We start from the raw sequence: 14,968 nt of genomic DNA on the forward strand, positions 1-14,968 counted from the left end.
AGTGTTTCTGCCCTACATTAATAGTGCTTACATGACAAAAAGGACTTGACAAAGGCTGTATGTGTATGGCGACATTCACAAAAGCCTCGTGTAGACCTCAACAATGGCTACAGTTAGGAGAATAAAACCCTACAGGCATTAAAGCCTGAGAATGTAGCATGGAATTGCATCCCAGCTACATATGTAAGGTTTCAAAAAGTGTTTCTGTTGTGGCGTAACTTTGGCCACAGCGATGGAACTCGAGCACAGTCAACGGTTCAGTAAGTGCTCTCCAAACCTCACTGTTTGATCACAGCTCAACTCAGCATTGTTTACCGAGCTGAGAGCTGACATGAGGAATGCCAAGTGGATTGGCAAATGTGGCTTTTTATCATTCCACTGGATTTCATTTTCGCAAAATAATAGGGAATAATATCAAACAGGATATTTGTAACAGTCACATTTTGCTTTAGATTTAGCAGGACTAAAGCTTGTTTGAGAGGGAATATGACTATCATACAATTTATTCTGCCTATTTGTGCAAAGAAATAAGTCTTTTGCAATTAACTGGGTCCTAATGAGATAAGTGACAATGTAATTAGCAGGCCATTTAGCAGGGGCACAAGATAGTAGGGATGTGAAGGTGTCAGCAGTTCAGTGCAGAAGGTAGACAGATAGATAAACAGATGCATCATGCGAGAGAGAAATGTGCCCGCAAACTCTTATTTCTGCATAATGTAACCGAAACCTCACACTGCTCCCAATATAAAAGAAAAATGTGTTAGTGTTCCATGATTGTGAGACAAAGTAAAGAGTGCATTATGCAATATGAAGAGGTTATTATCAGATCAAGCAGTTAGTGATGTTATTTCAGATCCTGTATGAGGTTGTTCATAAAGTGATGAAGGAGAGCGTATTAGTGACGGCGTGCACGGCGGGTCACACCTGGCCAGGCACCACTGCTCTGGAGAACAGCTTGTTCAGCTGAACCAGCTCGTTGGGTGTGGTGTCGAACTTGAGCGCAATGCTGTTCAACGTGTCCCGTGATTCCACCTGGACCACAAAACAAAAAAGGACAGAAAATCACATTCCTGCTTCTGGACAGATCACGGCTTTGTGGCTGCAAAGCAGGACTCAGTGGTGTGACACAGATTTGACTGTAGATGAAGAGAGGGAAAGTGAAGCCCTCTTCCCTTGGGTACAATCTACAAAACTGAGCTGTGCAACTGGCATTTCAAGTTTTGGCAGGTTATCCAAATTAAAACCGTCATCCATTGATCAGAAAAGCGTCAATAATATTGGCAGAAATACAAATTGACACTTGTTAAATTGCTCTGAATGTGCCGACTGTGAAAATTGAAATCTCTTTGCAAGAAAGATGTGCTAGCAAGGGAGTTTAATATTAGGAGTTATCTATTTAGTTCATTTGCATTGCAAAAGTGGCATTTCCTCTGAAACTTATATCCCAATTTGTGGTGTTTTTCCAATCAATTTCAGTATTTCTGCAGCACTTGAGCTTTACAGTAAAAAAGTCCAATACATTTGCTTTTAGTTTAACTATTAGGTCTAGGAAGTGCAACACCCCAGCACTTTGTTCATGTTCAAACATTTGGCTATGATTACATTCCATTTCTGTGTGTAGCAGCTGAGAGGCTTGCTTCGCAGTTTACAGAGATTCTTTTAAGTATGTGATGACGTCGGCCCCAACAAGATGCTCAGCTGATCATTTGGAATGCAAAGAACGGAAGAGCTCTGCACCAGATAGCTCCTATTGAGCTAGGGGTGACCTATTTTGAAGTGGAGTCAGATTTGAATGTTTTGGCACCCTGGTCGGTGTTGAAGGTTCCACCAAGCTCTGAATCCCAATTAACCTCATGTTAATTGACGTAGCTTTTAAAAGAAATCTTGCATTGTTTTGACAACATCTCCAATAGCAACACTGTGTTTAACTCAATTGTAAAAAGCACATAATCCAGATTTGTACAAAAAAGGTGAAAAGATAATAATTCCTGTTAGATTAATGTATCATGAGTGCTGACAATGTGGCAGAGCCATGACACCCTGTGCTCAGCTGCTGCACCCTGCAGCGTGACACAGGTGCATTTGCTTGTCTCCACCAGTTAAAATCCATGTGCTTTAAGTGTCTGAACCAGTTAAGTATCTAACATGCCCAATGGGAGATTCTACCTTCCAAATAAGGATGACAACCGTGTTAGAATCCCACTGTGTGTGTGTGTGTGTGTGTGTGTGTGTGTGTGTGTGTGTGAAAAATGTGAGCTCAGGGGACACAAGCCCCTTGAAACAGAGAGGCAGGGCTGACTGTGAGCTGTATATAATTAGGACAGGAGGATAATGGCACTGTGTGTTTTAGTGCAGCAGTCATGGGACCAACGTGCATGTTTGCAGGAGTGTGGGTGTGTGTATGTAAACATCCCCACAAAAACAGAAAAGAATGACAGCTTTTCCAAAGTCTTGACATGACAGATTCTTTCCAGGTGGCGAATTAACAGACAAACAAACACAAACAGGCAGGTAAATAAAGGATCAAATACAAATAGGCAGGTAAATTGGGAGATAACAGAAGACATGTGAGACAAGGGAAGCAGACAGACATCGGTAACACATGATCATTGTGTGTGATGAGGCAGTAACACATGACATTATCAGCACCGTGTCTGGAGCGGTGCAGTGGAAAACATATCCATGTTAAGAGGAAGAAGCGGAACATTTAGACATTCAGAAGCTGAGGACAACCACCGAATATTTTCCCTTACAGTAATTATCTGCGGAGATCACACACATTAACTCATGCACTTAACACAGGCAGTCTTGTCTCCAGGTGGCAACTGAAAGATATTAGGTCTGAAATTGGACTTTATTATATCGTTGGCGGCGTTACTGCGGAGTCAAACTGCATTCACATGACAAATTCCTCAGCAAACTCAGATATGGGATAATCCCCAGAAACCGTCTCTGAGAGGAACGCACAGATATAACAAGTACTCAGCAGTTAACAAGAGTATTCAAAGTGTGTTGTTTAGCTATTACCCTGAGCTAGGATGGGTTTAATGGCGAAATAACACTAACCCAGGACAGGAATGGGAATGAGTGCAGTGATTCACACACTGTCACCCTCTCTCAATCAATGTGCATCACATATGGTACATAACATAAGGGAACAGACAGCAGTTTTCCAGGGAAGTGTTAGTCGACATTTAAATTGGGTTTATAGTATAGCTTCTCTCTGCCGACTGAATAAGGAACACAGATTTGTCAAAGCCCTGGAGAAAGCTCTGGGAAATGTTGGCTTCTACCCTCTCTACTGGAGCAAAACACACATTAAATCTGCTTCAAAGTTAGTCTTTTGGATAATCAAATGAATGGATGCAGTCTCTCAATCTCCAATCCCCAAACCCAAACATGAGCCTGATACTGTGATATCAAGGCATATTAAGTAATCTCTCTGCTTTAACCACAATCAGCCACAATCAGTTACAAAACATTGCTATAAATTATCACAAATCTCTGGAAAAACCCCATTCTGTCTGCTTGTTCTTTCCTCGAATGTTACGGTGTGACACAAAGTCACATGAGCAAGCACATTACTGCAGAAATATCTCTGAAACGAATCACCATGAAATGTTTCACTGAGCGAGTGTTGAAATGCAAACACACAAACAAGTTGTGTAAGTATCTTTACGGAAAACTGTACCTACAGCCCCTTAAATGATGTGGACAGGGACTATTTGGAATCAGAGTTAGACACAGGCTGGTTTGCAGCAGTGTTCAACGCTAAGCAAGGCCCAGCGTGCAGCCCAAGCTGAGCTGGAGTGTGGGCTTGCTCAGGTCAGGCTGGGTGGAATAACTGTCCCACTGTGGAAAAACTAAATTAGACCTGAGGTCAGTCATGCTGTTGGGACACAGTCTCGCTGACTCAGCCATGCAACTTTGTTGGAGCAATAATGGCTGAGCAGAGATGCATTGTGCAGTGTGGGGGCTGCAGGCTGTGCTGAACGGACAAGTAGCTGAGATGAGATGTTTCACTTGAACAAGCTTCATGGTGAGCAAATCTGCACTAAGAAGGAGGCTTGGAATGGGACAGCTGGATGACTGAAGGTTTAACTCCAAAAAGAAACAGTCTGAACAGGGGAATGGAGCAAACAGGGAGTATATGTGCTGACATGCCAAGCTTTTATAATGTAAACATGCCAAGTCAGCTTGATACAGTATGTTACAACCTTTTCAATGCATTAGTTTGGCTTGATGTGCTGAGTGATCAAAGATGTAGCTTACTTAACATTAACAATGTGAACCCTAGACCAAGTTAGTGCTAGATTCATCAACAGTAGTTTAGTACCACCAGTTTGAAATATGTTCACAACTCAAATGAACTGCTGCAGAGATGATCTGTGAGTGGCCCACAATCAACTCTTCAAACCATGAGACTGATTGATTGAGATCTAACCCAAGTCCAACAAAAACAAAACCATATCAGCGCAAAAACATTCTTATTAAGTGACAAAATTTCACACATATTTAACTGGCAGTAAATGGAGATAGAATTAGAGCAGTTTCATGGTCAGAGCATATGACCTCTCGCTCTTTATCAAATGTTAAAAGAACCCATCGTTGATATTTCAAAATGTTATCTGAAAACGTTAAATGTCCCCTGCTCAACTTCCACCTTTTCACAGCAAATGACTACTTTCCCCAACATTGAAAGAAGGAAAGAAACTCCTTAAGCAACAACACAAAAAGATATGAGGGGTGTGCTGCATGCTCAGAGCGTGTGTGACCGTTTCATAACCTGTGCCATTTTTCCCCTTATCAAAACTGTAAAGGGTGTGGTACCTTTTTCTGTACTCACCAGGATGTCAGGTTGGTAAATAAATGGTTATTGAAGGCATCTGGAGATCAGAGAGACTAAAAACGGAGTGACATTACAAAGAGTATTTGCATTGGTTGTATTTGTTAAACATCTGCGGCACATGGCTAGGAATTAATGAATGAAAACTGAGCACATTTTAAAAGGACGTTTGTGTTTGAGTTTAGATTTGACTTTGTTAGACATAAAGAGATAAGAATCAGCTGTGTTACTATAGTATTAGAGCCTTTCATCTAGAAGGCTTCAGCCCAGAGCATCGATTCTCCTTAGGTGCGATCCTCTGATCTATGAACAATTTATTTTTAGCTTCACAGCTCCTGTAACAACCTATAGGACATTCAGGCACATGGGACATTTATAAAGCGGCATTTTTCATTCTAGTTTGGTTTACATCTTAGAATATGAAGCAAGAATCTCAAAAAATAGTAGTAGTATTGTCCTCCAAAAGCTGCTGTTGACAGATGTTCACTCTTGTATCAAATAATAATAATAAATACAGGTGAAGAACCATCTGTTGTCCTATGATGTTAACATGGGTAAGCGTAGTTGGTGGGGTGATTTGGGCATCAAATATGATTGAAATGATTCATGTTAACCTTTTAAGCTTTGTTATTGAAATAAGTAAGAAGTAGTCACACACCACAGATCCAACAAGGCACTACAGAAATGACACATGCATGCCTGACCCAACCATCGATCATCCTGTAAGAGGAGATATCTCCAACTCCATTTAGTCGCAGAGGACAGGGAACATGCAAATGTGACTCACTGATAAAGACCTGTTATTGACACGTTCACAAGAGAGAGAGAGCAAGGGAGTGAGAGAACAGGAGAAGGAGGGGAGCAATCACAATCAGGATCATAGCCACTAATGACAGGTGCACCCTATCTCCTTATCCCGACGGTCAATAGGACCCATTATTCATCTGGAAATGGGGATGAATAATTAAGGGAATTCCTGTTATGGTGACATCCCTCCTTCAAGGAGAAGAGAAGACGAAGGCTGTGGCAGCCATCTTGAGAGCGGTGACTGACGTCTAACTAATGTTCACCTTGTAGAACAGGAGAGGACGCATAGACTCAACAAGGGCAGTTGGCTGAACAGCCAGAGACTAATGGCTCCATTAAAGAGTCCACAGGCATCTTGGTAAGAACATTAAGTATGGAACATGAAACGGAATCTACGACTAGTACTATAAAAGGGCAATTATGGAAGTAAGATGCAATCTCAGTGCTATAGCTTCTTCGTTAGATTAGGATAGATGTAATAATAAGCTTAAATGCATCCATTCACAGGTCACTGGATGAACCACATTTACCTGTGTGTGCACAGTGCACTCAGTCTACAGCAGATTTTAATGTAGAAATTGAGTCACAAAGCAGCATAACAAATAAGTGAAAAACAATTCATAATCAAGACAATGAAAAGCCTGTCATCATCAAACTGGAAATACGACTGCAGTGAACAGTTTAATCACCCATAATCCCATATCAGAGGAGCCATCTCTCCTCATTTTATAATGAAGGAGCAAGCCTGGCATTGGCAGTGACAGTCGCTATGGTGACTTTGTTGCTACTACCCTACTGGCATGTGTATTGTTTGAACAGGGTAAAGGTCTTCTCTTCCAACATCCATCTGTCCATCTCCTCTCTTTGTACTGTGTTCACCTCCTCTTCCTGTAACCCTCTAAAATCCTCCTCTGCCAATCATCACGCCTGCACGTCCATCATTTCTCCATCATCCATTGACCTCCTACTCAGGCAGCTTTGAAAGAGCTGGAACACGGTGATCCCCTCTCATGCCCAGGAGTGAATAATGCAATCAGAGTGACTGATTGTCAGGAGGATGCAGAGTTAAGAATGCTGTCGACGAGAGCGTGCACATGCACACACCTGGCACCCAGTGTATGACTCATCTAAGGTCCGCCAGTCTTCTAATGCCCACATTGTTTCCTCTCAGCTACGCAGTAATCAATTCAACATGCAGGCTAGTCAACACTGAGTGACCATGCACCTTCCATGTGTCCCCACATACAGGGGACATATTTCTTAAATCATGCAACGTTTTCTTGACATGGGTTGATAACATTTGTAACCATTTTCTGGCAAATGAGTTAAAGCTATGATCCCAATTTGAACTTTGAAATCTTGTGTTCTTTATCAGTTAAAACAAACTTAAACGGTGCACACACCTGCATGTTATTTGTGGCAACACTCCACAACACTCCCAGAATCTATTCGTAAAAAAAACAAAATAAAATAACCACACTGCACTCTGCATAACCCCATAGGCGGCTATAGAATGACCATAAATTCAACCATCATCATCATTTGAAGCACTCTTCCAACTTAGATTTGGTAATCATATATGGCCAAGTTGTGATTTTGAGTTGAATTCAATTCATTGTCTGGCCCTCCTGAGAGCCCTGTAGATTGAAAAAAGGGCAGTGGGTAAGGAAATACAGCGGAAAAACAACCTAGCCCAACTTTAAACCAACTGTCTTCTACAGAAAGGTTGCTAGTTAAGTTCCCTGTGGGCCTCGAGTGATTATGCAAAATCCAAAACAGCAGCTCAATTGGAGCTAAAGTCCATGACGTGATAAAAGCGTGCCATAGATAAATATGAAGCCCGCTATTCTCTGTGCTTCATTTGCTCTGACTTTGACTGGTCGACCTCTCAGGCAGGCAAAAAAGAGAAAGACACCCTCCACCCCTTCTCACTGCTGCATGTCTCACCTCTGTGCTACTCTGTGTCTTTCCGTCTCCTCATTTATCTCCAGTGTTCCCAGAGAGTTGAAAACACTTTTTTTTGTTCTAATTGGATGCAGGTCAGCCAATAGCTGGACTTGGGTGAATAGACTTGTGTTATCAGTGTCTAAGCAGATGGGATGCAGCTGTTCAGGTTATTTCTCAGTGTGAAAAAAGGACGAGGAAAAGAAGCGTGTGAGACACAGAAAGGGTGAGTGGGGGAGGCAGAGAGAGAGAGAGAGAGAGCGATTGTTTTGATAAAATGGGATAAGACCCTCCCTTTTCCTGTGTGGACCGGCGAGAGATTAAAAGCGTATCTGCTTGAGGGCAAAATAAGGAAACGTCGCTGGCCTTCCTGGCAGTGTGGCCGATGAGTTTAAGATAAAGCTGCCTCTCAATCAACGCTGTGATGCTATGTGACTCTTTGCTGTGCTGTGGATTCTGTGAGGGAAGAGGGGGCAAAGAGACAGATTTGGCACGGCGAGTTGTTTTCTGTGATGCTGCCTTGCCCGAGGTCGCTTGTTGGCCTGCTGGACATAATTGTTCAATCCACTCGTCAAATAAGCATAAGCAATCTAGTTGTGGAGAGGGACCGATAGCCGACTGGCAAGGGGGTTGCTGTGACTGAAAAGTGGGAATTCTACTTCTGAATCGCCCATTTAGAAGTAAACTGTATTTTCCCACATTTTTCTATACAACATGTGATATTAAGGCCATGTCGTCGACTCCCTCCTCCCTTTCTGTCACTCTTATAACCGTGACAAAATGCTTTGGCTTCGACAAATATCCTGCAAAAGCTTAGGCCGTTTAAACCCCAGGTGGGTAAACAAGGGCCTTGTCAATCAGCAGGTGATGAATGACAGGTAGGATGGGGAGTGCAGGTGGTGTTGGCATTGCTGAGGTATTTGGTAGGGGAGGGGAACAAATATCTCCAGGGCCTAGTCACAATGACTAGAGAGTTCCGATGGCGGTGCAGAAAGCTGAACAAACTAAAGTAAAAGCAAATGAAAAGCGAAGACGAAGAGAGTGAAATTTCAGTGGCAGTCAAAAATCGATATGGTGTGGAAATGTGAGACCACCAACCCAGATCTCCCTCCCTTCCTTTCCTCTTTCCAAACACTCCCTCTCCCTTCTTCGCTTCCCCTCTCCTCTGCTGGCAGAGAGTCGGAGCTCAGGCACAGCATCCCACTCCTCATTGTTGCCAACGGAGAGGCAAGGAAAAGCAGCCTGACTGCAGCTGGATTTTGAGGGTCATTTCAAGAACATAATCAGGCAAGGCAAAGACAGGCTCCATTTTCAGTTTACGCCAGGGAATCAGAGCTCTCTCTGCCCCTCTCTTTCTCCTTCACTCTCTCCCTCTCTGTCCCCCTCCCCTTCAACACAACAGCTAAATCAATAGGAATGACAACGCAGTTGGAAGGTCATTCATGAGCACAGTGTGATCTCTGGTGGAATGCTTGCCGATAGTTGACACAGAAATGAAATGGAAAAACAAACACACATCCTGCCAGCGTTCCTGCCTCTCAGTCCAGCTGGAGAAACGCACAAACAAGACACAGTTTCTGTCTGCTTCCTACATATTAACATGCAAAATGGAGCTGAGTATTGTACAGCTGCACAGAATTTCTAACAATAGGAAATGGTTTCAATACGTTGTTGATTACCCACTTACCTACAAGACTGTGTTCATAAACAACACCCTCTTTATGTAAACAGTCGGAAGAATGAGGCACACGTGTTGAATTGGCAAAACACTGAAATGCTTTGTCCCTCACTAATAAGATATTGAGCATGGACAGACGGGGTGCCTTCACATCACGCTGCTAAACAAACACAACTGCTACTGCTAGAATCTTACCACTGCTAGTCAGAGCTAAGACAACAACCAGGACACAGACACACACACACACTCACACACAGAAGCAGCTGAAAGAAAGGAGCAGAAAAGCATCACAAAACACAGAAAAAAAACCAAAACAAAGACAGACGAGTGGCTTGGTTGCGTTACTCACAGAATATTCGATGGTCCCTTTGGGTCTCTGGAACGACATGCGTCTCCCATCCTTCTTCTCTGAGGTCTTCTTCTGGCCAGTATCTGCAAGCAAGCGGGGCAAGGTACGCATTACATTCATGTTCCTCTCTCCCCAGCTTGTCACAAGCTGCCGTTTCCCAGCCCCGTGGGTAGACAGCTCATTCGTCAACAGTGAGCGAGCCAGCCAGCCAGCCAGCAATGTGAGCGGTGAGCGCCGTACCACTTTCTCTCTCGCTCTGCTTCTACCCTTCTGCTCTCATCTGAGCTCCCTCCGACTCTGCCTCTCCCTCCCTCACGTACGCTGTGCCTTTCTTGCTCTACGTCTCTTTCCCTCTCTCTCTCTCTCTCTCTCTCTCCCTTCTCTTCCTACCCTACCGTGCAGCGCAATGGCAGGCGTTGAGAGCTGTTCACCTTGCCTCCCCCCTGTTGCCTCTAACAGCAGAGTGAGACCAGGCTAGCCTCAAACAGGGTACTGCTGACGATGAGGGGCTGGAATTTAAAGGAGAAGGTGCTATGGTTGGAGATGGAGTATAAATGAAAGTGGGGGCTGAGCCTGGGAGTGGATGGAGAAGAATGTGTATGGGTTAGTCAGGGGGAAAGAGGAACGTGGAGGTCAAAGGCGTGGATGGTGACCTTTGCCGATTGGTATAATTTGTGGTTGTTTTAGGGAAGGACAACTTGATTCTTTTACAATTACAGGGCTTATTTTTGTGATTCAAATTATATATGTGTAGATTAATGGGAGTAGAATCTGGTGGGGACTGAGAGGTAGAGACCTGGAGACTGACTGAATGGAAAATAGATTGATATGTGGAGAAGGTAGAGCGGGGCAGCGGAGGGCAAGGGGGCTGGGGGTTGGGCTCACATTTGGAGACTTTAGCCTGAGAAAATTAGAAATGACACCGAGCTTCAGAGGACATAGTAATTAAAGGATGACAGCTCAAGATGGAACATTTTCTATGAGGAGGAAGGGGGTTGGGTGAGGATGGGCGATGAAGGCATAAGGCAGATGGAAGCAGATGAAAGTCAGTAGCTGAAGATAGGAAGAGAGATAAAAGAAACTGGAAAAAGACTCTTGGGATTGGAAAAAACCTAGAAAAGGGGGATGACTTTGGTGTTCAGTTAGGGCTTAGCAGTAAGAACAAGCAGCAGTTCAGCTTTAATTTTGCATAGTATTGCTTTTGGCATAAATACAAATATGAATTTAAACTGGAACAGGGCTCTGTACAAGTTTTAGCAAAAGGTGTAGACCGCACTGACCCAATGCCCGTAGCAGCCTTGCTTCAGCTTTGTTTTCGTTTTTCAGTGCTGCAAATAACTAATGAGTCCCTTTATTTGTTTTTCTGTCGTCAGTGAACTTGGATAGCTAAACACATGAGTCATACACCAGTGTTGCTTTTTTAGGGGCTCAGGACTGCCTGGCAGAGCGTGAGGGAAATCAGATCAACTTCAGGTGTAAATACCATGCAGGTAAAGCTGATGGAGGGGTCACCTAAGCTTTTAAAAGCTATTTTTCAAGTTATCATCATCATTTCAAATGTATTAGATGGATGATTATAATGGGGCGATGAATGGATCTACCTGCTTGTCCATCATATCCACATTGCTAATGACCGTACTTGTGTTTAATTTCTTGTGTAAGAGGCTATTGTATAGAAAATTAAACTGGAGTAAATAACCTGTGGCACCATTAAAACCTTGCACAAGTAGATATCATCGCCACGATAGCATACATGAGAGCGTACACTGTGGGCGTGTACCGACTCAGTAATTCAGCACCAAAATGAAAACGACGGAAAGGCGATTACTGCCAGTGAGGCTACGATGTGTGGGCATACAAATTGTAGCTCTAGATAGCGGATGATTGCATTTTATGTGCTATTTGAGGCAAACGCGTCATAACGGAGATTCTCTGCTTTCATGTTGTGAAATATAATCTCGGTCTTTGCCGAACTGCAGGTCAGGGCGGTACAGCAGTCTACATAACACCCAACTGTGGTAGTAAACACTGGATTTGTGACGATTTATGCGATATGTTGCTGTTGTTAAAGACTTCACATGTGAGCTTTTACAGGCAGTTGTCAAACCTTACAAAGTACAGGCTTTACATGATATGGGTTAACATAAATATCACGGATTCACATATAATAGAGAACGGGAAGAGTGGGAGAAACGGATAGAGAGCTACAAAGGGCAGAAGAGAAAAACAGAGATATGCATTAGGAGCTGCAGGGGTGTTTGCACATGGTGAGGCAGTGATGGGGCTAAAATTAAACCTCAATATGGATGGTGGCACAAGAAATGGGCATTTTATTCACACTCTGTACACAGACAAGCTCCACACAGGGCATCTTCAATAACAGTCTGGTTTCATCCCACTCCACAGGAAATCAGAAGCATCTGTTGTCCCTAAATAAGCCTTGTTTTCTGTTTTACAAGGTCCATAAATGGCAGCTTGTTGGTTTCCTGCAATCCATCTGCATTTGATGATGTAACGTTTTCATTTTGGAAACATGCAGGCATGTTAATTGCGGGATTTGTTTTTAAACCTTTGATATGTCCTGCTCAATCATTTTACCATGCTAGTTAAGTATTGCAAATGTAAATGCACAGTGTGACAGGAGTGACCTAGTAAATGCAGTTATCTTGGTTTAACCGTGCAGTGGAAAATCTTGTAATAGGGCTGAACCGAGGCTGCTAGTTATCTAATTTGTTGTTCAACCAAGTACAACAGTTGCCACAGTGAAAGCGATTTTGTTGTCATTTTCAATAAAGGACGTTTTACTTGGCTCATTAATGGCTGGGATTACAATAACACTCGGTCAACTGTAAGGGCAACTGAGCGACTCTGCAGCTGAAAGAAGCCACTCTGTCAGGAAAACAAAGGCTGCCTCTCACCACGCCGGGACGTGAACGGTCACAAGAAGTCATGCCTTTCTGAGCAACTTAAGTAAAGAAATGCGTGATAATGACCACGGCCCCATCAGGATGGCTCATGGCAAGATACCGTCTGAGACAACATGACAACGCAGGAGGGAATGCAGTGGGTATCAGCACCGGCTCCGTCCTTGCTCCAGGCACAGAACAGTTTCATGTGCCTCATTTAAATCACCTTCACAATCCCCTCGTGTACAGCATACGCATGCACTGTAGTGTCTCCAATAGTCTATTTGAGAATCTGTGACATGCAAACTGTGATGAACCCCTGCTGAGCGATACTGTAGATTTCTGAAATGGAGACACTTAGGGTCACATGAAAGTTTGTAATGAATCACTAACAAAAAATGTCCCATTTCAACTGATGAACGCATCACAGCCTTGCTGCCATCTTACAATATGTTTGCCGAGTAGCAGACAGGCAGCACAATTTCTCACTGAGAACGGACCACTGATTAGTCCAGCTACCGCCAGATGTGTTCCCTCCTCGGCCAATTGTTTCACTCTGTCCTTGCTAACATTCAATCAGGAGCAGCAATGATAAACTCCTAGCAACAGCCATAAAAAAATGTCACCATGAAAAAGTAGGAAGCAATGCCAAGACCAAATTACACTAATATTGGCAACATGTCCCCTGAGCGAGACAAAGACAGAAATCAAAAGGAAGACACTCTGAGTGCATACCTCTACCAAGGCCAAATAAGTCGAGACAAAATTAGCTAATCCTAACCCTAACCTTAAATACCCGGATGACAATCATACAACATACTTACTTTTTAAGCAGTATAGTGAAGAAATATTTTTTTTTCTCTACTCACACAACATGGACACAAAACAAAGTATTTTAGCATCCCTTTCAACTGTTAATAAAAAAAACATCATCCAATATTGGGAAGAATATCAAGAATGCAGATTTTTCAGTCGATACCATTCCATAATGATCACAGCACCTATCTAGGGTTAAAATAATGGGTATGAAACCTACAAAAACACCTCAGACCCAGAATACAGAATGTTGTGTTTTGTCAATAGGTACTTGAGAGAAATGCTGCCCTCCTACCTGGCCATTCATCTCAAGACATTACCTTAATGTGAATGCTACTGTATTGTGTACGTCTTCTAAAAACATTGTGTTCTTTACCCGTGCAATCTGCTGAGAATGAAACACAGCTAAATATGTACTACTTCCCTCAGTCTGTACAGAGCCATGACAAACTGAGGCTGGGAGGGGATTTGAGAGTTGACAAACTATATGACTAACATTCCCTCGTGGAGCGAATACGCAAACAGCCAATTTCTCTCCGCTCCCATGTTTTCTCTGCCTGCTGGCGATAGAGTCCTCCCCAAATGTTATTTTTAGAATACCCCTAAACAGTAGCACAAGCAACTGCTCTGCACCACAGTCACACTGAACAGGTGCTATGCAGGGATACTTACAGTATACTGATGTAGACTTTCCCAATAGTTGGCGAGGATGCGCAGACTGCACCAGTGGTTTAGCAGCTTGTGATGCACAGGGGCTAGATGCAAATATAGAAATACCTGGCAAATGTTGCAATGCTGTCTCTATGAAGCTTATGCTTAAAGCTTAATATTATAATGATAAAGGACAACCTGAGTAGTTTAAGCAGACAGTACTTCTGCTGCTACATTTCCTATAATAGAATGAGGGAGCATAGCTGCAGCAATTATGGACGTTAATGGGTATTTAAGTACATTTTGACTTTAAAATCCACTGGAACTAAATGGATAAGGACAAGAATATGATTAAGGTTGTCTTAAACAGAAATGTAGACGTCAAATCTTGCTGCTTTATCATTTGCTTTAATTTGGATTGGGGGGCTGTTTGTGATTCCGGGGTGTAGTATAAAAGCACATGGAATCAGATATTCTCAGATCCATTTCAAGCCACATTTAGGGCTGCAACATAAAACTACTTTGATTATTGATTACTATGAACTACAGAGGAGGTATTTTCCTTGCCTCAGAAAGCTCAGCTTATGATTATTCCGCTACAGGAGGATGACTATAAATGATTATGTAATGTAACGTAATGTTGTTTTTCAGGTTGGTCACAAATGAATAATTACAGGTGCAATTATTCCTTGCTTCAAAACACAAGCCATGTCATGATGCCACACACTCCCTTTAGGTCAATTAGCAGTCCGAGATTTGACATGTTTGCTTTTCAGATATACATACAGAGCCAATGTGTTCCCATGTCATTTGCCAAGTCACAGCCTTCTGGATTGTGGATACAATAAATAGTTTTCAGTCCTCCAGCCATATTTCCCAAGTCATATTGACACTGCATGCCATAGTCTGCTTAATCAAGTAGATCAACTAATTGCATTTGAAAATTGTTGGCAACTATTAATTGCCAATGT

General features: G+C 42.8%; 1 protein-coding gene across 4 annotated transcripts in view; it reads right to left on the bottom strand.

Annotated features, from left to right (window-relative positions):
- The window catches only part of oxr1a (oxidation resistance 1a), a 118,602-nt gene that overhangs the window by 25,002 nt on the left and 78,632 nt on the right, over positions 1–14,968 (bottom strand). For all 4 annotated transcript variants that reach the window (XM_076150305.1, XM_076150306.1, XM_076150304.1 and 1 more), the window contains 2 exons: positions 9,625–9,707; positions 925–1,032 (listed from right to left, as the gene is read on the bottom strand). In XM_076150305.1, coding sequence (XP_076006420.1) covers positions 925–1,032; positions 9,625–9,707 — 191 coding nt within the window. The remainder of the gene's footprint in view (positions 1–924; positions 1,033–9,624; positions 9,708–14,968) is intronic.

This window comes from Genypterus blacodes, unplaced genomic scaffold (genome assembly GCF_046128005.1).
Source record: "Genypterus blacodes isolate CSIRO-AG114 ecotype Tasmania unplaced genomic scaffold, CSIRO-AGI_Gbla_v1 ptg000052l_1, whole genome shotgun sequence".
Lineage (NCBI taxonomy): Eukaryota > Metazoa > Chordata > Actinopteri > Ophidiiformes > Ophidiidae > Genypterus > Genypterus blacodes.